The sequence below is a fragment of the Egretta garzetta genome, unplaced genomic scaffold, assembly GCF_000687185.1.
Source record: "Egretta garzetta isolate BGI_Z169 unplaced genomic scaffold, ASM68718v1 scaffold598, whole genome shotgun sequence".
Classification (NCBI taxonomy): Eukaryota; Metazoa; Chordata; class Aves; order Pelecaniformes; family Ardeidae; genus Egretta; species Egretta garzetta.
This window is the reverse complement of record NW_009260621.1, coordinates 466,718-490,600: the sequence shown is the minus strand read 5'-3', so window position 1 is coordinate 490,600 and position 23,883 is coordinate 466,718. Positions and strand designations below refer to the sequence as shown.

General features: G+C 41.4%; 1 protein-coding gene across 2 annotated transcripts in view; it reads right to left on the bottom strand.

Annotated features, from left to right (window-relative positions):
* The window catches only part of XPR1 (xenotropic and polytropic retrovirus receptor 1), a 110,044-nt gene that overhangs the window by 54,994 nt on the left and 31,167 nt on the right, over positions 1-23,883 (bottom strand). Inside the window, exon 2 of one of the 2 annotated variants that reach the window (XM_035900776.1) lies at positions 23,237-23,316. The exons of the other annotated variant lie outside the window; for it this stretch is intronic. Within the exon in view, the coding sequence (XP_035756669.1) occupies positions 23,237-23,312 (76 nt within the window). The 5' untranslated portion in view covers positions 23,313-23,316. The remainder of the gene's footprint in view (positions 1-23,236; positions 23,317-23,883) is intronic. 2 annotated transcript variants of the gene reach the window in all.

The window sequence follows — 23,883 nt, the reverse complement described above, 5'->3', positions numbered from 1 at the left end:
GCGGTGGGGGGGGCAGGGAGAGGAGAGAAGTGACAAAAGGAAGATTAACAAAACTGTGTCTTGGGAAAGACTTCAATTAATATTAAGAGCAACCAGAAAGACAAAACAAATGATGCAGAACCAACTACAGGCTCCCCATATGGAGGACAGCGAATGCATAGTACAAAGACAAGCCTACTTTAAACATGCTATCGATGGCTTAATTTCCCCCCAGGGAGTGAACACTACTCAAATTCATTTTTCCTTTTTTATTTTACCAGCTATTAAGAGCAAACAGTTAGCAAGAAGATAATAAGCAAGCAATTATCAGATGAAGAAAAACATGTTTCCGAGGTATCTCAGAGAAATGACACGAGGCTTGAGAGTGGCTCTATGCAAGACTCTACCAGGGGACCTTTACAGCCCGACCATGCTGAGCTCTGATTTCACGGGCAGGAGGAAACATTAACAGCACCGTAATTCTCATCAGCGTTCACATCAGTGCCTTCCTAAAAGTTTTGCACAATTTAATACCACATTTTTCTTTAAATGATACGTGCCTAGTTCAAATACCAGCAAATGAGCATTAAGGTAGCTGCTTATCTATTCAAGGCAGTAATTCTTCTGCTTTAATTCTGACAGTATTACAGCGACAGATGTTGCGAGATCCTTACAGCGTTACAAAGCCTACCCAAGGTTATATTCCTCCTCGCTCACACATGAGCACAGCCACCCAGCTGAGCCCCACCCTGCTGCTCATTAAAAAATATGTATTGAAGCATGCCCGGAGACACTGCGGTAAATTCAAGATAAGCAAAAGTTCTCCAGCGCAGGTCCTCACAAGTCCGGATTTGGTTTCTTTCAAAAACACCTTCCAGTAGCACCCCTTGCCTTCCCTTATTCTCAACCCTGCATTTAAAGGGCTCGTTTAAATCCAATTCAAGTAAAAGCAGCTTTCCTCAGGTGCCACTTTGCAATCAGAAGTTTTGCTACGATTTCAGTACATGGAAGGAATAAGCTACAGTTCAAATGTCCTTCCTTCAAGGGGACAGATGATGGTGTTTCAAATGGATTGATTTGAAAGCCTATGCCCACTGCAACTCTTCAACAGAGCTGCTGTGTTCAAGGGGTAATTTTAGTTTAAGATTAAAATGCAACAGAGACCAGGACTCCACTTGTTTGTCTGTCTTCCAAGCTAATCTCTTTCTTTTTGCACAGCACAAGTCCCTAGCCAGAAACCACAAGGGCTGGTATCTCCTCTTGGAGCATCCCTGCCAGATGGGAACTGGAATAATTTTGAAAAGGATTTTTACACCCCAAATGAGAAGAAAGATATAGAGGCATGTGATTTCCCCCCCACCCCGTTTCCCCCAGGCTCAATGCGCTGCTGGCACTTAGTAAATAAAAAGGCAAAAGGAACCATTCAGTAATTTCTATTGCTTACAGAACAAAACCTACTGGGAAGGGAATACACAAACTGCAGAAGTAACTGCCAACAAAAAAGTCTTGCATCCAAACACAAATTCTAAGTATGCTGAGGGTAAAAAAACCTAATGGCCCGACTTCCTAAGTCACCTCTTATTTACATTTCAAAGGACTCATTAAATAGCCACCACAATTAATTCTATTTTACCCCTATTCCTGACAGTGGCAAAACCCCTGAATTTTAAGTCCCAGTTGAAGCATCAGCTGTGCAAATGGACAGACCAACAATATTTTCAATGAACTTGAATAAATCATCTATGGATATCTTCCCTATGAAACCTGCTTTACCTTCAAGCTGGCATGCTCACCCGAGATAGAAAGCAGCCGCACAATGAACCACTCTGCAACAGAGGTTATAAACCAGCTAAAGTAGCCCCGTTACGGCACAGAAGTTCAGGATCAGGATGACCAACCTCAGCTTTACTCTGCAATATCCCAAACCACAAAACCCAAGTAAATTTGAGTATTTTAGTGCGTCGCTCTTCTAGATTAAAAGCTGGACTAGCTTTTAAAGATGCTGGGGAGAGGGGAGAGTTATACAAATGCATTTCAGGTATCAGGGACCCATTTCCCTCTTCATCCTGCCTTTACATCTGACAACCTCTAAACATACTTGCATGACCTTACACACAAGCACTTTCTCTGTTAAGGGTAAATGACATTAAGCATGCTTTGCTGTAAAAACCCTGCCACTCCCTTACTTGCCTCTGCTGTACACCGCAACTTTGCCAAGCAGCAGTTAACAAGATACTGCCCACTTTGAAGCTATGGTTGACTTGAAACCTTGTTCTTTGCAAAAGCTGTTAAATTAAGGACTGTTCGTTATTTGAAGTATGGGTGATACAACTAGAATAGAGAGGCAAGCACTCAAAACAGCAGTAGCAGCGAGCAGGGAGGAACTCGGAGCTTTGTCCGCCAACTGTTTGAAAACTTTTGTTGTGCGGCAGGAAATCTGGACCCAACGACGCGCGTTCAAGCCACGCTGCCCATGAGGCGCTCTCCTTCTAACAACAGCAAAACCCAGAATCGTTATTCTCACTCCCCTATCCATGCTTTTAGCTTCATGGTCGTGTCCTCTCAGAAAAAATTTAACGCAACAGATGACCATAGCGTCCAGAAACACTGCTCATGTAGCCAGCATGCTGCTAATCAACAGCCAGAACAGATGGAATGCAAATCTCCCAGCAAGGGGAGACCAGGAGGCTGTCACCATCCTGCTCCGAAAACGTAAATGAGCTATTATCAATTAGGAGCTAAATTCAGACAGAATTTTGGTGAAAGGCAACACTTCAAGGTGTTTACAGGGAAATCAATCTGCTCCATTTAAAAAAAACCCATCATGTATTGCAAGGTTATTCTGCACCGTTATATCTGTCAGCAATGCTTCAGTACAAGTTGGTTTTGTCCTGATTTTTTTTCCTGCAAGGATTTTAAGTGAAGCTTTAGGCAAATCAATCTATTAACAACAAATAGATTGAGGATGGCCTTAAAGGTAACATTATTTTCTTCTCACCAGAAGGGAAATAATTTTTTTGGCAAATATGTCAGAGGATGGAATCAGCTCCTCTTCAACAGCAGAAGAAACGGGGAGTGGAAAAAGCAACACCCAAAAGTCACACAGAAATGAAGTTTTGCTACAGCCGTGCTGGTCTATACCAGCAAGCCACAAGGAACCAACTTCAATAGGTTTGTGGGGTTCTTTTAAGCATATTCACACACGAGACGCATTGAAGCTGCCCCAGTTCATTCACTCAATTGATTCACCAACTGTTCTGAAACATGAATAAATATGTAAGTGGCTACTCTACTCTAATTAGTGACGTTCAGTGAATATAACCAGAGAGCCTAGACCTCCAGCCCCTGCATTTAGCTTTCAGTGCCTCTCCCTTGGGAACTGAATAGCAATCAGGTATGTAATGCAGGGATGGTTGGGGTTTTTTTCTTCCTATTTAAGGTGGAAAATAAGGGGGGTGGGGCAGAGAGATACGATGGAAAAAGGAATTAAATCCTTAAGCCCTGGCAAATTGTCTAAACATGCTTAAAGAACTGCTTTAAGCAAAAAAAAAATAATTAGAAAATAGGGAGAAGGAATAAAGGGAAAAATGAAACTGACTGCAATTGCAGAAAACATGAAGCAGATGATGCATTTCCTATGTGATAGCTTAAACAAGTCCCAAGGCACACCTCCTAAGTCCATCAAACACCAGATTTACATAAAATCATTAATTCATTACAGTCATGAGAGAAAAGAGGGATGGGTTAGGAGAGAAAGGATGGAATGAATGAAGCGAAAATTTAAGCCAGAGACACAAGCAAAATGTCCATATCCATGCACATAGAGCTTCCCAAAGGAGCGAGGTACACAACTAACCTCAAAGAAGTTTCTCAAACTGAAAAACCTTTAAGTTTGCCAACAGTAAAATACCATGGCTTTGAATATACAGAAAAATGTACACATGACAGTAATACCACTTGTATGCCCACGCTCCGCGGCAATACAAAGGGGAGCTGCTGATGCTGCACTTGTTCCTGCCCCTGACAAGAGCTGTTTGCTTCTGGTTTGGTTTCCATCACCCCAAATTAGAAACACAGCCTCTCCCTGGAGGTATTTAAAAGACGGGTAGACGAGGTGCTTAGCGACATGGTTTAGTGGTGGGATGGCATGGTTAGGTTAACTGTTGGGCTTGATGATCTTAAAGGTCTTTCCCAACCTAAGCGATTCTATGATTCTAAACCTGCCCAAGGACTGCCAGGTCTCAGCCACCTTTTTTGACCTGCTGGAGTCAACTCAGCTTTTCATAAAGCTTCTTGCTATGCCCCTGAAATAACAGTAACTTTTTACAAAAATGTAAGCCAAAAGATTAAAGCTCCTTGCAAACTCACATACAACATATGAATTAATTTTCAGGTTTCTTTGCTGTTTTATCACTTGATTCACACGCACACCCTGAAACTGCAATTCCCTAGCTATCAATCTGCCTTAAGAGACAGTGTTATCACGGCAATCCCACAACACAACACAACTGGTCTTACAGACGGCTGCACTATTTTTAAAGCAGAACATGGATGTATTTTCCTCTCCTTTGCCAAACAAGTATATGAAATGTGCCACATGGCAGGTAGCATGCAGATGACAAAACAGTCAGAATTCAGCAGAAATACAAGATGGGGTTGCCAGAAGGATGCCAACAACTCTTTGTCAGAAAATACACTGATACTTGCTGCAACAAAAGCTTTGCCGTATCTTTGCTCTCCAGAGCTGATAACTTCCACAATTGTTGTAATCTCTAATTCAGTTGAGTAAAGCAGAAATGCATGGAAGACAAAAGGAGCGTCCTGGGTCTCGGATGCAAACTTACCCAACTATCTGTTGATGCGTTTGTCTTAACCTCCCAGATGCAGAAAGAAGTCACCACGAATTTTGAGACTATTACAAGAGGAACTGCTGACACAAAGGAAATAGCCTACACCGGAGGCAAAGATAGCATGTTTTCTATAACTGATAGACTCAGACAGCACACACAGTTCATTTTGGGGAAGGAGCTTACCTAAGAAGCATTTACAGGCTGTCACATGCACCGAATACTGAACAACAGAACTGAGCTTGAAAAAACTCTCTGGGGTGGAATTAGTCTTCATACAGACAAGGCATCTAAATAACTTTTCACATTTGTGGCCAGGACCAAGATGAGCATCTGCTACAATCACCCTATCGCCTGAAAGGTCCATTTGGTGCTAATATACAAAACAGCCAAAAAGCAGAGATATTCACAAGACCTATAGGCTTTGTATGGCATGACTACAAGAGACCACAAGAACACAAGGTACCAAAGGCAGTGAGGCCAAAAGGTACACAATAAAATGTAAACATATTTAAAGGGAGCAGTAATAGTTTATCAATGGCAGTGCTAGTTTAATGGTTGGACTTGATGATCTTGAAGGTCTTTTTTAACCTAAATGATTCTATGATTTATTGAAAAAAAAAAATAGCCTTGCCTTTCTAAGGGCAGTGTGGGTACCTGTCCTTAAATTGAGATAAGCCGCACCTAACCCACAAGCTGAGTCCTCGGTTGGCAGGGTTTGAGCAGCCCTGGCACTATAGCCATCGAGCACACAGCTCAGCTGACAATATCAATTACACTGGATTGTTTTGAGGGACAGGAGAACACCCACAAGGCACAAAATACAACTACACCCAGGCAGCCTCTATACAAAAAGTCACCGATCATTAAATCAATCTTGCTTTTTAAGAACAAGCTTGAAAAGACCAATCTGAGCGGCTGCTGCTGAACTAATGGATATATTTGCTTTTGTGTTTATTGTACAAGAGCAAACCTAGGAAATTTATAGCAAGTGACATTTTATGAGAAAGCATCTTTGCAGCTAACTTTGAAGAATTTTATCCTTTCAAAATGCAAAAGCAAACACAAGGATTCACTAACACATGACCTAGCATGCCTTATTAGTTTGTTGTTTAATACTACTTAAGAAACGATCACAAATTGTTCTTTGGATACCCACAGACTGTGCATGTCTCCTCATTAGCAGCTCCATTAGCACTGAAAGATGGAAAATAAACTCTTTTTAAATGTAGTATAAATACATGCCACCTCTACAACCGCTAGTAACAAAGATTTAACAGCAACAGCCCATGCGTATGTATTTCAAATATTCACAACATAAGGTTTCAAGTAGGTAGGTTCGACAAGAATTAAACAATGTTCCATAGAGGTGATGGTGTATTCAGGCAAGCTTTACACTTTCAGGAATGCTGCTGGTACTGAAAAGGAGCTTGTAACACTGTAAAAAAGAGATTCTATAATTTCAAATAATTGCTCTTTATTTTGAATGTTTGCCAAAGCAAGCATTTCTTATGAACCACAGCTTACTGCGCTGAATCTCTATGAAAATCATCGTTATTTTATTATAGCAAAATAGTTAAATCATTTTCAGAGCCTGAAGTTGTAACGCTGTCAAAGGACATATGCTGACAGAGAATCCAGTGCCATCAACTATGAGGTCTGACTTCCTTTAACAGGGCTTTAACAAAGTCTCAATGAAACAACTTTTACATCACCGCAGTGTTCAGTGAGGAGAGAGCGGTGAGCTGCCTCCAACACCACTGAAATACAGAAAAGCTCCGAGCAGCTGCAGTGGAAGTGTTTGTGTCCATTTTCTTTGCTGCTGTCCACAAACCTATGGGTAAGCACACAGCTCACAAAACTCACATCACTTATTTCACTGGAGGTCAGGAAAACAGCAAGCGGAACTGGGGCAAGCACTGAAACGACACAAGAACCGTAACACTGAAACCCCACTACAGGCTTTACCTGACAGTCAGCTGCCAGCAGATGAATTTGGGTCTCTACTAGCTGGGCATCCCTCACTGCTGCTATCCACAGACACAAAATCTACATGAAGAAGTAACCGGCAAAGCAGCCATAAACACGAACTGAGAAATATGCTACACAGCAGGTCAAGCATTATAGCATTAAGATGTTGTGCTCTAGTCTAAGAGAAACATCAAATAACAGACATATAAACACTTCCCCAAATGTCTATCATGACACATTACAATGCTGAGGAATGAGGCAAACCTCTCTGCTTCTGTGGTAAGTCTGGGATGGAGGAAAAGACCTTTCCCAGGAGGTGGAAAGGGGAAATCACAGAGGTGGATCTTTACATGAATTTAAAGTAATCTTGCCAGATAAATTAGTTTCTAAAGAATCAGAAACAGTGTCACTTTCCAACAGCAGCAAGAAATAAGGTTCTTGCAAACTCTCCTGTCTTTTTTTTTTTTTCCCCCCCATATGCAGAATCATTAATGGATTCTCCATCTGCACTGACAATTGCTCTTAACATTTGCGCAGCCGGAAACAAAGATGTTCTCGGTGAGCTGCAGTCCTCTTCTGGCAACTTTCAGAAGCAAAATGCCAAATCAGTCTGGTGACATCTTCGACCCATGACAACACTGCAGGTTCTTGGAAGGAAATTCCTGGATGAAATCAATACAGCGGTATAAAACTCTGTCAGTTTTGCTATCGCTCAACAGAAGGACTGCATCAGGAAGACAAAAGCAACAGAAAATTCAGTCCCAGGATATGGGAAGGTATGGAAAAGGCTGGACTGTTACGGCTGCATGAGTGACGGTGGCTTCAGGAATACGAGCCCAGTGGCACCTCCAGAAAACACGTAGTATAATCGGAGACTGCAAGGCAAGCCCTGCTCCTAGATCTCCCAAATTCCCACAGTTGGGAAATGGGCAAAGAGGGCTTTTTTGGAAAAGAAAAACTACACTATAATCCATCAATAAATAAATAATTTTAAGGTTCACTTCCTTCTGTTATTTTACCTGCTCACCACACAGTTCTCACGCATCCTGTCACTGATGATGGATAATTCACTTTTAAACCAAGGACATGCAAATAGAGATTGTGAATGCACAAGACTTTCCAACGAAGAACACTCTCCCATCCACATGGGATGGGAATATTTTACTATCGTTTCCATCAAAACAATATTCTCAAGCTATAGTATCTCCCAGGGGCTGTACTTAACTCACGCAAAGATGTTTTGTGTGCACAGCAGCCACGTGAGAAGGAGCGGCATGCGGCTGAAGAGCACTGCTGTAAGAATTTCCCCTTTTACCTTTCAATGGTATTCCACATTGGCAAGTCTTGACTTCGGTCAGTTTGGGAACACTGCTCATGTTTTCTGCGAGATGTTTTTAGGAGGGCTGCAGGCATCCTCCCCAAGCTACCAGCAGCATGATGCATTCACAGCCCTTTGATGCTCGCTATTGTCTTTGCTCCCACTTGTTTAAAATTCCTATGGGATACTGACATATTTCAATGGTGCTTTAATAATAGCCTAATAATTGCTCCAGACAATAACTTACATTGTATTGAGACCTCGCCTAGGTGGGGGGGTGGGTAGGAGGGGTTGCCTTGGTAACGATGAAAAAAATCATAGGCAAATAGACAGCAAAACGAAAGGACACGAGCAGATCCGTTTGCTCCCTGCTCAGAAATCCATGGGAAATGGATCCAGTGACACTGGCACAGAAGTAAGGCTCTTCTGGTCAGAATGTGTAAATAGCACTAAAACCTGACTTATCTGGAGGTTTAATTAAGGCTTAGGCAAAGATGCCGCCACGATTTATGCAGTAAGGGCCAAAGGTAGCAGACACTAGAAATTCAGTGTGCTATCAAAGCCAGTTCTCAATCTCAGTAAGGTGGAAATATGTCATCTGAACAGCTTAATTTTAAGTGCTGGAGAGAAGGTAATGAGGTCAGTAAACTCAAACGCTCCAAGCTTTTGTTTTCTCTTTGCTCTACTTTGATCAAGTTGGCAGCTTTCTTTGAAAGACATCAATATTGTAATACATAGCAATTCAGACTCAGCTTTTAAAACATGGCACGGATTGCTACTGTACGGCTGAAAATAAACATGTACAGACTACACATTCTTGCATTTGTCCTACAGAGCAGAAAAAATAACTCCCACAAGTGTAAGCAACCTAGCTAATCCCTCCATCTTGTTTCTGTCCTCCAAGTCTGCAAAAAAACTGGCTGCCCACCATGAAAAAGCATTCAAAGAGAGGACTATGGTTATTACTGACATAATGGCTCACAGGTTCATGCTCCTCAAAATCAGAGAGTGACAGCAGTAGATAGAGCAGACTGGCAGCCAGCAGCTTACTCCGTCCAAGAGGAGATCACATTAATGGATATACTAAGGCCAACCTGCCTAGCAAATTGCAGAGGCACAGCTGCAGCCAGGAGTCAAGGCAGCAAAGCCACCACTAGAAGGGCTCCCCTACCACTTTCTCATTAGTTATCTCAAATTCAATGCATTTTCCAAAACACAACAAAGACAACGATAACTAATAAAATTCCAGTCCCATGATGCCATTTTACATCGCTCTGTTTCTGAGGGACTACCAATGGCTGGACATACTTACACGTACCATAAACATCTATGGGGGGAAGCTCTACGAATTCATGCAGCTGTCTATCTAGTGATCACACGTAAAATCATCGGTTAGGACCAGGCTTGACAAAGGAAAACCAGGGACATAGTTTCTATGCCTGTGACGGCGTCTGGCGCATGATTAGGCAAAGATGATCCATCCCTATGGATGAGAAGGCCACGTGGAGGCTCTGAAAGCTGAACAAGGGAGGACCACGAGCAGGCAGGAATTGCTCTCATGTACCAGAGGAAGGAGGGAGCTCCTGACGGGGGCTCAGCCCTGCATAAAGGCCGCCTCCGCCGTGCACTAACAAGGCAGCTCAAAGAGGGGTACAATAGGCAAGAAACATCCCTTGTAAGAGAGAGGCAGGAGGCTCTCAAAGGCAAAGGACAAAGAGCTCCTCTTCAAAGGAAAACGGCACAAGCTTATAAGATGGATGCCTTCCAGCACGCGCTTTCTTCCCAGCAGCCAAGTAAAGGGGTTGGGCTTTCTTAGTATTGCCTTTGGAAACAGGATCAGAATATGGATATCTAAAAGCATGTTCTGGCACAGACCCAGCTTCCTTGCCAGCAAGATTTTCAACCTCTAACACTGAGCAAAATCCTACTAATTGCCGAATTGTTCTTTCTTCAAAGAGTCATTTCTACAAAGCTTTACAAAACCAAAGATGTCAGATGAGGCAAGTACCATTCGTTTATTCTGTAAAATACTTAATGGCAGAAATTTAAACCTACAGGGATGAGAAAAGAAACAACATTCACTACCAACTAGAGACCTCATTTGATTCTGAATTTCACATTACAAGCTGCCTGCAGAAAGCTGAAAGAGAAGCTGTTAGCTTTCACCGTGAGCTGGAAACTTAGCACTGACAGAGGAGAAAAGGAAAATGGGGATCAGGAAAGGACTGGAAAGGTGAAAATCCCATGTGACTTTGTAATCATGTTTTGCTGCATATCAGAGGATACCAGACCATCTCAAAAATGGAAGCGACAGCCTCCCCTGCTATCAGGAGCATTTATCTGATGTATTCTCAAACCTGGGAAGGAAGCAGACCAATGATACTGCAATTTAGTTTGGCCATCCAAATTGACTAACCAAATCTACAGATATGACTAAAAAAACCTAGTTTATCTACAGTAACTATGTGCAGATTTTTTTCTGCCAGACGACTGAGGGGAAAAATCTACAACAGTCTTGTTATCCGTGTTTCAAGATAAGTACTTAAGCCAGTCATCTCTATCTTTGACACCTGTACTCTTAAATTATAGATGCAAGAGAGAGAGTCCCATAGGAAACAGGCATTTCTTCAGTTAAATAGGTTTTATTTCAAAATAAGCCAAATAATCTTTTCAATACCATTCAATAGCTTTTTGGTATCCCAATCAAGAAAATGTATAAAGAGTAAAAGACCACTTAGAATAAATTCCTAAAGATAGATACACACATATACAGACATATAACACTTTTTTTTTTTTTTAAACTAAAAACTCTCAGAACAGTTTAAACCAATCCTCAAAGGAAGGGAACAGATGAGAGATACCAGAACTATGAGAAAGTATCATGGGTACTGAGCATATATAAACATCACAGTGAGGGGAAAAAAGGTTAGAAAAAGCAACACAATGTTTTAATAGGTTCAAAGCTAAGTTGACATTACTAAGCACATTAAGCAGTAGAAAAGCAGGACATTAGACTACAGGAGTATAATGGCAAGATTAGCCAATTATTATGCTTTTGCAACAAGAAGAACAAAGCATGCTGCAAGACAGTCTGAAGCCAAGCCAGGACCCCCTAGGAAGCAACACCAGTTTCTTAAACATTAAGCAATCGAGTAAAATGGACACAGGGACAGAAATGCTTATTTAGGAGAGAATTTATGCTAAAGCAGGTCCTTTCCATTGCAGTGCTGTACGTCAGTGTTAAAAGTTATGAAAAACTGGCGTCCAGTTGATTCAATTACAAAATACAACAAGATTTGCCTTGGGATTTTGTTTTTGTTTTCTTAAAGCATGTTATTTAAGGTCAGGTACTCAAAAAAATAAGATGTAGGTTTAAAAAAAAAAAAAAAAAGGGCACAGGGCTCTGAGCTGGAAAACATACCATGAGCAAATACTAGAATTCCCACACCTTGTTTGCAAATAAACTTGTATTATAAACTTTAAGCAAATATAATTAACACCACAACTGGCAAGGAGCTCTAGGTAGGCAGATGTCTGAACTGGTTACTTCTGAAAACACAACCATTACAAAGAAGCTGGTCTAACCACCAGTTTGACCTTCCCGCCTCTACGCCGCAGGTCTTTGCCCCAGTCCTTCCCCCTTGCACTCCAGCATCTGCCCTTCTGTTGTTTCAGCCCAACCATTTGCAAGGCTGAGCTTTGAATCAGGGAACAGACCCGACTTCAAGCAAGCAAGCAGATACCACCCTTGAACTCCTCTTCCCCCTCCTTCCCTGCTCCTGCACAGAAAGATTCAAAACCAGAACTACAGTGGGTTTTTTTGTTTTGTTGGGTTTTTTTAAGGTTTTAAGCCAGACCAAATGCTTTGCTTCGGTGCACAGCACAGCTGCACAGATTGTTGTGCCAAAATGCAGTCGTGGAAATAATCAGACTCGGGCAGAGTAGAGGGGGAAAAGCTTTCCTGAAATCAGTGTTGCTGTTGCTTTGTATTGTGAAACTGTGGCCCCAGCTTTCAGTGCTTACAATAAAAATGGGCTCTCTGATGTCAAATATATCAGACTGGACAATGCATCCTTAAGTACAATGCATCCTTAAGTACGTGGGTTTTCTTAAGCTCACATGAGCAGCGACCCATACACAGGCAAAGGGAGTCACTTCAGTAGCTGCCCATTCCCTAACAAATAAAGAAGCATGCCTCATCTGTCAGGAGAAGATAAAGAGGGAAGATTTTTGGCTGTTCAACATTCCCACTTTACTTCTGAAAGACATATTAGCATACAGTCAAAACAATACAAGTCTACAAAGAAAAAACTCTTTAAAAACTCTCTGAACTTACAAGGAACACACTTCTCTTAGAGCAGAACTCTGTTTCCAACTGTACAGCCTGCATGAAGCGGCAATAATCAATTATTTTGGATACAAACCACCTGTCTACCAGGTCAGTGAATTCCTCTTGAGTTGGACTTGTTTACAAATGAAGCAAGTCTGGCACAAGGTATACAATGTCTGCAAAGGAAAGCTGTTCCAGATTACAAGTCTCAACAAGCAAGAAAGTCTCAGCAGTCTTTTACCAATTCATTCTATTCCAGTGAATATTTCCTTTCACCTGAAAAAGCAAGAAAGCAGCTGAAAGTCCAGAAGTCCTCTAGATCATCTGCATCTCTTACAAAAATGTGCAAGATAACCAAGCCGAGAGACACTAAGAAGACTGAGTTTGTTCAGTATTGAGAAGATGAACGGCAAAGCCTTACTGCAGCTATGAAGCCAGAGGGTACAGAGAAGACAGACTCTTCTTGAAGGTAGAAGAATAAGTAGTAACGCAGAGCTGCAACGTGGGAAAACCCAACTAGGGAAAATGTTTTCATCACAATGGTCAAGAGCCAAGTGTGGGTCTAGAGAGGTGGTGGCATCTCCATCATTGGAGATATTCAAAACCCTATTAGATGAGGCCCTCATCAACTTGATCTAGTTGGACCTGCTTTGACCATGGCCTTGGACCAAAGACCTCCAGAAAAGCTTCACTGTGCCACTGAAACAACACGCATGGTATTAAGGTAAGTGTGTGTGGAACTGGACCGCCTTCACCAGCCTATCTGCAAGGCTGTGCAGAAAGTCACAATCTAATTGCTTGAATTTACAGAAATACACCGCACCCCCCATATTTTAAAGTAATTACGTAGATGAATGCTCATGAAATACCTTATTATCCTTAAGCCTACATTTATAATACTCAGTCTTAAAACAGTACCTGTGGCAATCCTGACTAAGTCCATCTCTCAAAGCCTCAAATTACAACCCTGACCCTGCCCAGGGCTGTACCACACAGTTCAGAGCGAATCCCTGGATAAACCTATTGCTGCAGAGAAGAGCTCTGATCCAGCTCAGCACACTTCACCCATCTCCATCTGAAACCTCCTTTTCCAAGTTATTTTTCCGTTACTCCTAATCAAACCAGTTTTGTAATCTGTTTTGTTAACTGAAATTCTAGCTCAAGTCCCACCAAGAGGAACAAGGAATGCATCTCTTCCTTAGCCTGGCACTACCCGATGGTGAAGGGTGTCTCAAAAAAAATCCCTCAACTTTCATCTAAAATTGAGAGCAGCAGGTCAATCCACCAACAAACACATTTTAGAAGTAGGCAAAGCTGCCTCCTCTACGGGTTTACAAACCTCTGCTTTAAAGCAGGAACCAGCGTTTCAGCAGGTATGCGTGGCACAGGCTTATTTCACTGGCAAGTCGCTGCCAACTCTACTTGGAGGCCATTCAACTAACACTGAGGGCAATGAAGAGTTTTTACAAGCAAAGGGAGGAAATTTAGTCTCCACTCTTGCTTTTATTTTTGCAAAAAGGAAGGTTGAGCAGCAACGTGTTTGATGATAAACTAGCCTGTGGCCTATGGGAGGGACGTGAAATCAAGATGGCCTCAGAGCTTAAAAAAAGTTGTAATCACTTCCATGCTTATTGGTCCCAAACCTGATTAGTCTTCCGCAAATTGCTTGACAGTTGCCAACCCCAAAGCAATCCTTATGTTGTGCACTTTCTAATGCATTTGTTAACCCCTCCATGATGAACTGCTCTGCTGGAGGTATTTTCAGACTCCACACGCCCACCACATGAGGACAGCAAGGCACGTGGCACCAATGCTGAGGGCTGGAGGCCTTGGAGGCAGAAGAAAGTACACTGAACTCACCTGGTGCCTGCAATATCACAATCCAAGAGCAGACTGCCAATTAAATTCGTTAACATGGAAGATGAGCACTTTTATCTCTTGGCCACCTTGTGACCTCCATTTGTGCCCTACAGAATAGAAAAAGCACCCATTTGTACTAGCAAAACTAAGGCTTTTCTGGAATTAATCTTTCCATCTTCATCCAATGAGGAGGTCTTTACTTTTTGGGAAAAAAATTAGTATCCATTGGCATGAAGGTGAGGTGGAAGGGGAGAAAGATACAGAATTGAGTTGAGGGCTTCACTCACAGTGAAGGGGACATTTCCAGAGATGACTGAAAGAGAAAAGATACGCGACCAAGCAATATTAATGCCAGAATTATGTTAGAGTCTTGTGAATTTGTAACACAAGAACTATTTATCCCTTGTGGTTAACAAGGGACAACAAGGCTACAGAAACTGAATATAAACCCCCCAACATTTTAACGTGTGAAAGGAAAGGCAGTAAAGGTCTGGACTGCAAGCAGAGCAAACTCTGCCAAGAATTCACGTGCCATATGAAGGCTGTAACATCAAGAGCCCCTAAAACCAAAAAGGAAGATGGGAAGGAGAAGGCTTAGCCAAAGCACTACCTTTTAAAGCTGTCATCTTATTATCACAATGTCATGAGTTGGAACTATCTGTGTGTTTGAGGCACACTGGAAACTATGGGTTTAATTAAATATATTATGGAGAATGCTTATGATGCTTTCAGAGTACTTTTTATAGTCCTAATGCTGTGGCAACACAGGAAGTGGTATTCCCATCGAAGAATGCACCCCATACGCACACACAGAATTTGGTGTTTGAACAGTAGGATGACCCAGGTTAAGAGTCAGAATAGAAGAAAGAATTAAAATCCATCTAGGTGAAGAGAAGATGATGTGCAAAAGATCAATAAGAAACCCAAACCAAATTCACTTAGATACAAGGAAGCAAGGTAGGGGCTACGTGCTCCTAGGAACATAAAAGGTCACCACCGCCCCCTCCCCTGCCATTGGTTTGGCCTTTAACGCATACATTCAAACTTGTGATAGTTTTACTAAGAATTACTGATCTTTTAACCTCCAAAGAAGGGCTGGCACGCGGGAAGTCTACCTAATACCGAGAAGGGAGCAGGAGGCATGAGTGTGCATGCACGAAGAGACCTTTCCTCCAGAATCCAGCGTCATTCTGGAATGAATTATGGAGCAACACGGGCAGGGTCTTTTCCTGGCCAACCTGTCAGCTGCACTGCGTGCAGTACTTGTGCATTTGGATAAAGCAAAGAGTACAAGACTGGAAGTACCTTGAAAATTTAAGTTAGACAAGCCAACTACCTCAGCCATGACCTAAGTGAGAAAAAAAGAGTTCACCAGTTAAAATATCTGCTCTCACATCAAAAACATGCAACCCCCTAAAAAAGCACCAAAGAACTAGGTACAGAGGTTATTCCAGAATTAGTACTACACTGAAAGAGAGCAGAAACACCTTCCTTCCCATTTTGCTATAAAAATAAATAATGTAAATAAAAAAGGGTCTGGTTACCAAGGTAGAAAGGCTTAAACCCTGGATATCCACAGACCCACACTGCAAACACATACAGCAGTTCAGCAAACTAGCTAACAGAGCACCATGATGTTATAGACATGAACTGGGAATATACCAAACTCTTTTGGTATTTTTCCAAAACAGACGAAAATAGTCCAAGGGTGTTGGTACAAGATATCCCTTCATGCTTAAATATGCAGAATATGGGGACTTTTACCAACACCAGAAATGGGTAAGAGCTTTGATACTTAATAATCTTGAGGAAAAAGTCAGATTAGCCTAAGATAAGATGCACTTACTTGTGATATCCAGGAGAGGAAACAGAACACATAATGACATCACTGTTTAGGTGCTGCACAACTGCACTGTAAAGACTAAAATACCAATGCTTTGATTTCTTCTATCCTCTTTTCCAAGATGAGCATCCAGTTCACAGGGTGAGATGTGTTTATTTTGATTAGAACTGCCATTTTGAGTCAATACTACAAAACCACCACATCAGTTGAGATTCTCACTTGTCAAGCCACAACTTTCTGTTGAGTTTCCATTTCTTCGGAACCAAGATTATTGCTGAACTTTGGTCAAGAAAGAGCAAATCAGTCAGGAAAGGACACCAAATGCTTCTTCGTAGGAAGAAGACAAAAAGTACTTTTCAAGAAGAGGTAGGTTACATGCTGTAGTATGTATTGCATTTGGTAGGACATATATAACAGTCACAGCTTTAAGGTTCAGACCTTAGTTTCCTACTGCCTCTTAACCAAATCTTTGTGTGTTTTTCTTTTTTACTGGATTTGTTTCAACATAAGGAAGTTATAACCAAGAAACGGGTCAAACACCCAGACTCCTGTAAAACCCAGTAGCAGCTTGGAGTTTGACTTCTTTCTGAGGCTTTATTTGGACTATTCAGCTTTTAGAAGCATAGCAAGTGATATTTAATTCATCTTTTGTGTAGGTGCATACAATTCAGGGGGCAAAAGGCAAGCAGAACTTTAACATCAGCTGGAAGTACCACCAGCTTAATACTGAATTAGAAATGTAAAGCTAGACAAACATTGAGGTCTACAATGTTACCTAAATAACAGTCTACTGAGGACTGTTAAAGGGAAGAAGGACAAATCCATCAAAGTGAGGAAGCACAAATCATTATCAGTAGCAACGAGCTATCTAATAACAAAGAAAAAAAAATATATATACATTAACATTTCAGAATCTCCCCTGGGCTTAGCTAATTGGTATGATCAATTCTGGTTTGTTCACAAAATCCTGGACAGCTAGCCAGAGGGGGCAAGGAAAGAGCTAAGAACAGGAGATGCAACTTTAATGAGCTTTTAAACAGTTAAGACAACATCCCGATTGACATGCAGGTGCACTGCAGCCCTAGAGACCATCCTCACCCGGTGCAGCTCCCCACCTGACAAGCAGCTGCGAAGGGCTGGGCCGGGGACATGAGCACGCATTAATCTCTGTGAAAGCGCCGCTGAATTACAACTACCTAATTCATATAAGTCAGCGTCAAGAAAAGACGCTCCCTGAAGCCAGCCGCTGGTACCCTGACTGCAGTTGGCTTTTTAACAAGCGGCTGATTAGACAAGCCAGAAGCACCCAGGCTTACATCATTAAAGCAGAGAACTGTAACAGCTGTTAGAGACAAACTCGGGCATATTTTGAATATTTAAAGCCAGGTATGCCACCTCACCTACGTCTTACCCAACGCATTAGGAGAGTGCTTTTGTATTATCAGATAAATGTAATCAGACCAGACAAAGATTATCAGCAGCCCTTCGCTGTTTTAACGTCTCACTAAGATGACACATGGAACGGCTGGCTAGCGAGACGTGCTCTGGGGATGGAAAGGAGCTGGAGAGCCAGCTGGGACAACTGCACTACTTCAAACGATAGACAATGTCTCACTTACCAGACGTTGTAATAAAATAATTCACCATTCTCCAGAAGCAAAGAGCTTCCGATAGCACTTATTAAACAACTCCTAAAATACTGGGATTTATTTGAGGAAATGAGTGCATTTGATTTCTGAACAGTAATATCAGGAAACAACAAAACACTTGGACATATTCTTTTCAGTACAGATGACACAAAGACACATAATCCTCTTAAGAAATAGCTGTTGTAAAGCATGGATAAGAGTTCATTGCAGGGTCCTTGTTCTTTTCTTCACACACAATCTGGGTCAATTCAAAACCAAGGGAGAAAGGTGTTACATATGCACTGTTCAGTACCGCTTCTCACAGCTGACGACCATCCTTGTCCCAGTACCACATTTCCAGCACAGCCCAGCACTGCAGTCATTTTCACCGGCTGATTGAAAACCAGATTTTGAAGTACATCCTCAGAGGTGAAACACAAATGGATTGCTGTTAACAAACATCCTCTTTGCCCGAGTTAGTTGCCAAGTAGAAAGATTGCTTGGTAAATTATAAATTTATCCAAAAAAATTCAGCTCAGGCTAAAAGAATAAATAAAAAAACCCCAAAACCCACCCCACAATGACTGATAAATTTTGCATGTCCATAAGGTAGGAAAGCTTGCCATGTCAAGTGACCTTTAACAAAGGTTTTCTACAGTATTTAACATACCTTTTAAAAGATGCGATTTCTAGTTTCTGATTTCAGAAGGCACACTAAATGCAGACCACAAATTATCCCAGAGTAAACATCGCTGTGTCTGGAGTCAAATCCTATGCCTTTATTTTCTTGGTTGCTTTTCCAAAAGAGAGGGTAGAATTAATGCACCATTCACAGAAGCAGGGACTGATGCCTGACCCACCATACTCCTCTTTAATTAAAGCAAGCGGAAGGGGTATAACAATCCCACCCTTTTCATTAATAACTTCCAGTAACTCTACGAGAGATCTGACAACACAATTTTTTGTTTTGAACAAACAGATGCAGTTAAACCCCTTTTTGAGGTGTAAAAGGAAGACTGCATGTAAATTAAAATGTGCAAAAAGGGACACCTTCAGAGGTTTGTATTGCCAGGACACTGCATTAACAAGCAATTTTTACAGCTCATCCATGCCTTTATATAGCAACAGATGCACTAATAAAGTAACATTGGACTAAACGCTCGACAAAGATTACTACTAGTCATTTTACAATAATTAAGATTTCTTACAACTATTATGCTTTGACTTGAGAAAACCAGGAAAATACTGGCTTCAGAGATTCAAAGGATAATGAATACTGCTCTTCCACCGCAACAAGGCAATTCTTTCCAATAGTGCATCTAAATGGAAAATCCAGAGTGGGTATGTTTAAAGATCTATTACAATATCCTAAGAAAATAAGAACTTGAAAGAAGCACTTTTGCTGATTAAAGTTATGCCCATCTTGCCAGCTATATTACAAGAACGGCCATACCAAGTTAAGCAAAAAGGTGCATTAGCCCAGCAGCTCATCCTCAACACCATCCAAAAATGGTTATCCAGGGAAGGATGCAAAGAGAAGACAACTATGTAAATGAAGCTTCCTCTAAATAAGCTCTCCAGAAATAGCTATTTGTGGTTAAGGGGCTTCCTGCCTTTGTGTTTGGAGCTTAAATATATTTGTCTCCTATGGAATTTGTTGGAATTTTTTGAGCTCACAAACTCCTAGCATCCTCTAGAGCCATGACAAGAAGTTAGTTACTCCTCCTTTTCCTTTACATCTGGCATCTGCTACTTCCATTTTATGTCCCTTAGTTCTTGTTTTGGAAGAAAGAGTAAACCTTTCATCTTTTTAATCACATAGACTTCTATCAGATCTTTTATTCAAGGCTGAATAGTGCTAATGAACACAACCACACAGAAGCCATTCCACACCTTCATTCATCTTCACCACCCTTCTTTGTGCCTTTATATAGCTTTGCTGTAAGCCTTTTGAAGCAGGATATGCAGATGGGGAAGAGAAGCAACACCAGAACTGCACCATCTTTTCCTAGCATCCTTGCTTTCACGTGATAAAGTTTTTCCCACACTTACTTTTCCAACCCTTCCACCAGCTGTTTCTGCTTCAGACGCAAAGTAAGGTCTGTGCATCAAGGCCAGCTCCTCATCAGAGCTCAGGTACATCCACAGCTGTGCATTTCCACACTTCACTACGAACCTACACATTTCATACATGCAACACACAATGCCCAAGATGAAACACATAGCAGCTTGATACAAAATACTGTCAGCCAAAAAAAAAAAAAGAGACTGTAGATAAACCAGGAGGGACTTTTTTGGTATCCATCTTCCTCATGTACTGTCAGTTTCTAGGGGTCTCCCTTCAATCATTTGAGTGTGCTGTCCTTGATAAGACATCAGCCAAAACTGTGAAAATAATATGCAAGGAAGTTGATATCGTTTCTTGATCTTAAATCCCACAGTTGGGTAGCTATTATAGCAACATTTTGTTCTTTCATGGGGATGCGAGAGACAACTTGCATAAAATTCAGCTTAGTAAGATTAATAATCAAAACAATAAATCAATGTAAAGCAAGCAGACAGAATGCTGAACTCGCTTTGAATCCTCACGTTTAGTCAATTAAAACAAAGTGAAACACACAGATTTTGTTAATTATTCACAGACTCCCCATACACACACACACCTTGAACATTCAGCACGTCAATACAAAGTGCTTATGCATTACAAAGCCATAGCATCCTCCCAAGTCTGCCATTATACCTCCAAGTGGAGTTCGTGTCTTTTCTGAAACAGCTTCATCTGGCATATAAAAAGAACAACATTCAGAGTTATTTAAAAATTATGTATTCAAATAACTGATACAGCACAACATTAAATGTCCCCACGGAACATGCATTTTCACATCTCAAGTGCAATAAGCCTCGATCTTTCAGTAAAGAGTTGCTGGAGTATTCAGACAGCAAGGAGAATTCAAGGACATGGCAGACAGAGGCAGGCTCTCGCACGGGTGGGAGGCAACGCAGAACTCTGCAATCATCTAGCTGTAAAGCTCAAGGTGAAGAATTTTACCATGATCTCAGAGATGAAAAAATGCAGCAGCAAGTGCTGCATTTAATGCGTGGTTAGTGCCAATAAAGTATTTTCCTTCTCAGGTGTATACTAGCTATATGGTCAGGTAGCTTTCCCAGCCTCCAAATAAGCTTCTCCTTTTCCCAAAATCTGCTCCTCTCTTACTTTTCTGACTGCTGTTCTAATTCCTCGGTTTCCAGGGAGATGAGAGCAGATCCATAACAAAAGACACATCAAAAAAGGAAAAATAAATTGCAACTTCAACCCACACAAATGTCATCCTCACAATCTACCTGTGCCTGGAATCCAGCTGCCATTAAAAGATTTCCTACCTCCTCTTCCTTAAGGACTGGTAACAGGAAGTGTATAGCAAATGCTTTCACATTTCGCTTGCAAAAACAAAAGTAAAGTGAGAAAGCCAAGGCATTAACTCAATTCTTTACTGCAAAAGGGGAAATCCAAACACTTAGCACACTTTTCAAGGGTAAAAAGATTTTTTGCTCTGATGTCAACTCCAACAAGATTGCTGTCCCAACAGATCACATTCCTGCAAGCATTCAGGTGAAAAGACAGCCTCTCTGAAAGACGTTTGTAATTTATGGCTGCAAAGGACAACACAATGAGCTACTCACACCTCTGCCCAACCCTTCCCAAAATTATTTCTACTACCATGAATGGTTCACTGCGTTTCTATTAGATGTCCTTTCCCCCCCACTCACATAGGGTTCACATCCCAATATGTAAAACAAACAGAATTTCCCTCTTCCCCTCTCTCAGATTATTAGCTGCAGAATTTTACAACAGTTGAAGTCAGATATTCTTCACTTTACAGCATTAATTGCTTTTGGTTGTTGGAGCAGTTAAATATAGTCACCCTCTCCCACAACCAGTAACAGAAGGAAAAGGAAGCATCTGATGACTTCTCGGGGCCACAAAACTACTGGCTTCCCACCACCTAGGCTGGAAGACAGAGTCAAGAAAAGGCATTCAGAGTTCATATGTTCTAAATTGAAAAACATTAAAATTACGAAGTGACAGAAAAAACATCGTTAGATAAATTTTGGTTTTTTAAACACCACCTACTCCAGCTGCTCTGCAAATTTCAGCCAGTTACCAGCGAGCATATCCACAAAGTGGGAAGGAATGAAGTCTAAGGCCTCCCTTGGACCTTGAATTCTCAGGCCAGATATCTTGCATTTGCAGCCTCACTGAAAGAAAGAAAACAAGTTTTCCTGTTCTTTCGATTTACCCTCAAACTACACCTCTGATACTGTCAGAGGGCTTATACACAGAGTTGTGTGTGCACATCCACACGCATCAGTACATACTTCCAAAGAATACAATGGATTAAATCCTCATAGCATATTTAAAGCCAGTGCTAAGGTCATCCCTGCTACGTCTTCACCAACAAAGCCTGCATTTTCTAGGAACGTAGCCAAACAAAAGTATATATTCTTCCACTGCTTTCCAATAGAGGAGTTGTTTGAAAGGCATTCCCCTATTCATGATGCTGGCTTCCACCAGGCCTCTCAAATTGTGACTTTTTTTTTTTTTGCTAATATGTGGAAAACACCATCACGCTGACGTAATTAATAGTCATGCTTGCTAGCATAAGACAGACTGGTTTCTTAAGGTATTTCTTCTGTTTCTTTTTCCAGTGAAACTTACGTGGTTGGGAATTCCCCCATTCCCAACCCTTTCCAGTATTTTGGAGCCAATTCAAAAGACTGATATCCAGAAATAAGCTTTGTTTGCTTCCGAGATGAAGGCATCTTGTAGATACTGATTTCATATCTGCTTTTACAAAAGGTTTCAGTAACAGCTGTATCAACAGCGATGGGATATCCTGGCCATGGACATATTTACAATTACATATAACACTTTTTTGAGAACTTCAACTTTTCCAGGTCAAAAGGATAGCTGATGTGACAGTTTTAACTAATGGTTCCTCGTATAAGGTTCAGGGTGTTTGAAAAGAAGCAGCTCCCAAGAAGGTCACCACTAGGATGTTTCAGGAAGAAGATCCCCAAAACAGGCTATTTTGATGCTCGAACAGCACCACAGATACATGCCATGTTTATCTACCTTAGAAAACCTGTCCAGATAGAAAGAAGATGTGTTTGTCTAGGATCTTCAGCAGACTCAGAGAAGTTGCAGCCAAAACCACTGGACTCACCAATTTTACCACCCACGTGCTCTGCTGATACACAGCTAAGCTGATACATCCTGAACAGAGCAAAGCCTGGAGGAATTCTGGATACAAGAGTGGCTATGCATGTCTGGCTTGACTTATGTCAGGCAGAGCAGAGGTAGGAGAAGCCACAAAGGAGCTCTTATCTAAATTAAAGAAAAAGCCTTAAAGCAAAAGAGAAAGCTCTACACACTTTTCTCAGGACAAGTCAGATACTTACCTGCATTAGATTCCATCTCCAGCACCACTCCATTTTGGGTTTCTGGGAACTTATTTGGATGATGGAAGTCCATCATAATACTCCCAAAGGTGGTTTAAAAGAAAAAAAAAAAAAGACTACTTAATTTTGAGGACCCTCTTCCACACCCTGTGGAAGCTCTCAGGAGCTTGGTACCATGAGCTAGATGAATATTTGAACCCTTTCACCTTACAATTTACTGAAAAACATTCACATGAAGAATTATCTGGTGAAGGTCTACTTCCAAAGGTCACAGTCTAACATCGTTTCTGGATAACCCCTTACCTTTCTCCCCAATTTTGAGGTTTACAGAAAGTGGAGGGAAACAGTCTTTTTACCTCAAGATATTAGTATCTCAGCCTTGACAAAATTACTTAAAGATCCTCCAAGTCACCACTTCACTGCCTACCATCAACCCTGGACATCAGGCAGCAATCTGGAAGGGGAACTGCACCTGCTGTTATGCTGGAGTAATAAATGCAAAGTTTTGAAATGCTGCACACTCTAAAGGGTCTCCCTGCACCCATGTCCTTCATATCTTCATACCGCATGGCTTCATGTAACCCACAGACAATGAGATAACGTTATAAATAGCAGCAGCGTGTCGTAGCTATTTGCCTCAGTAAATT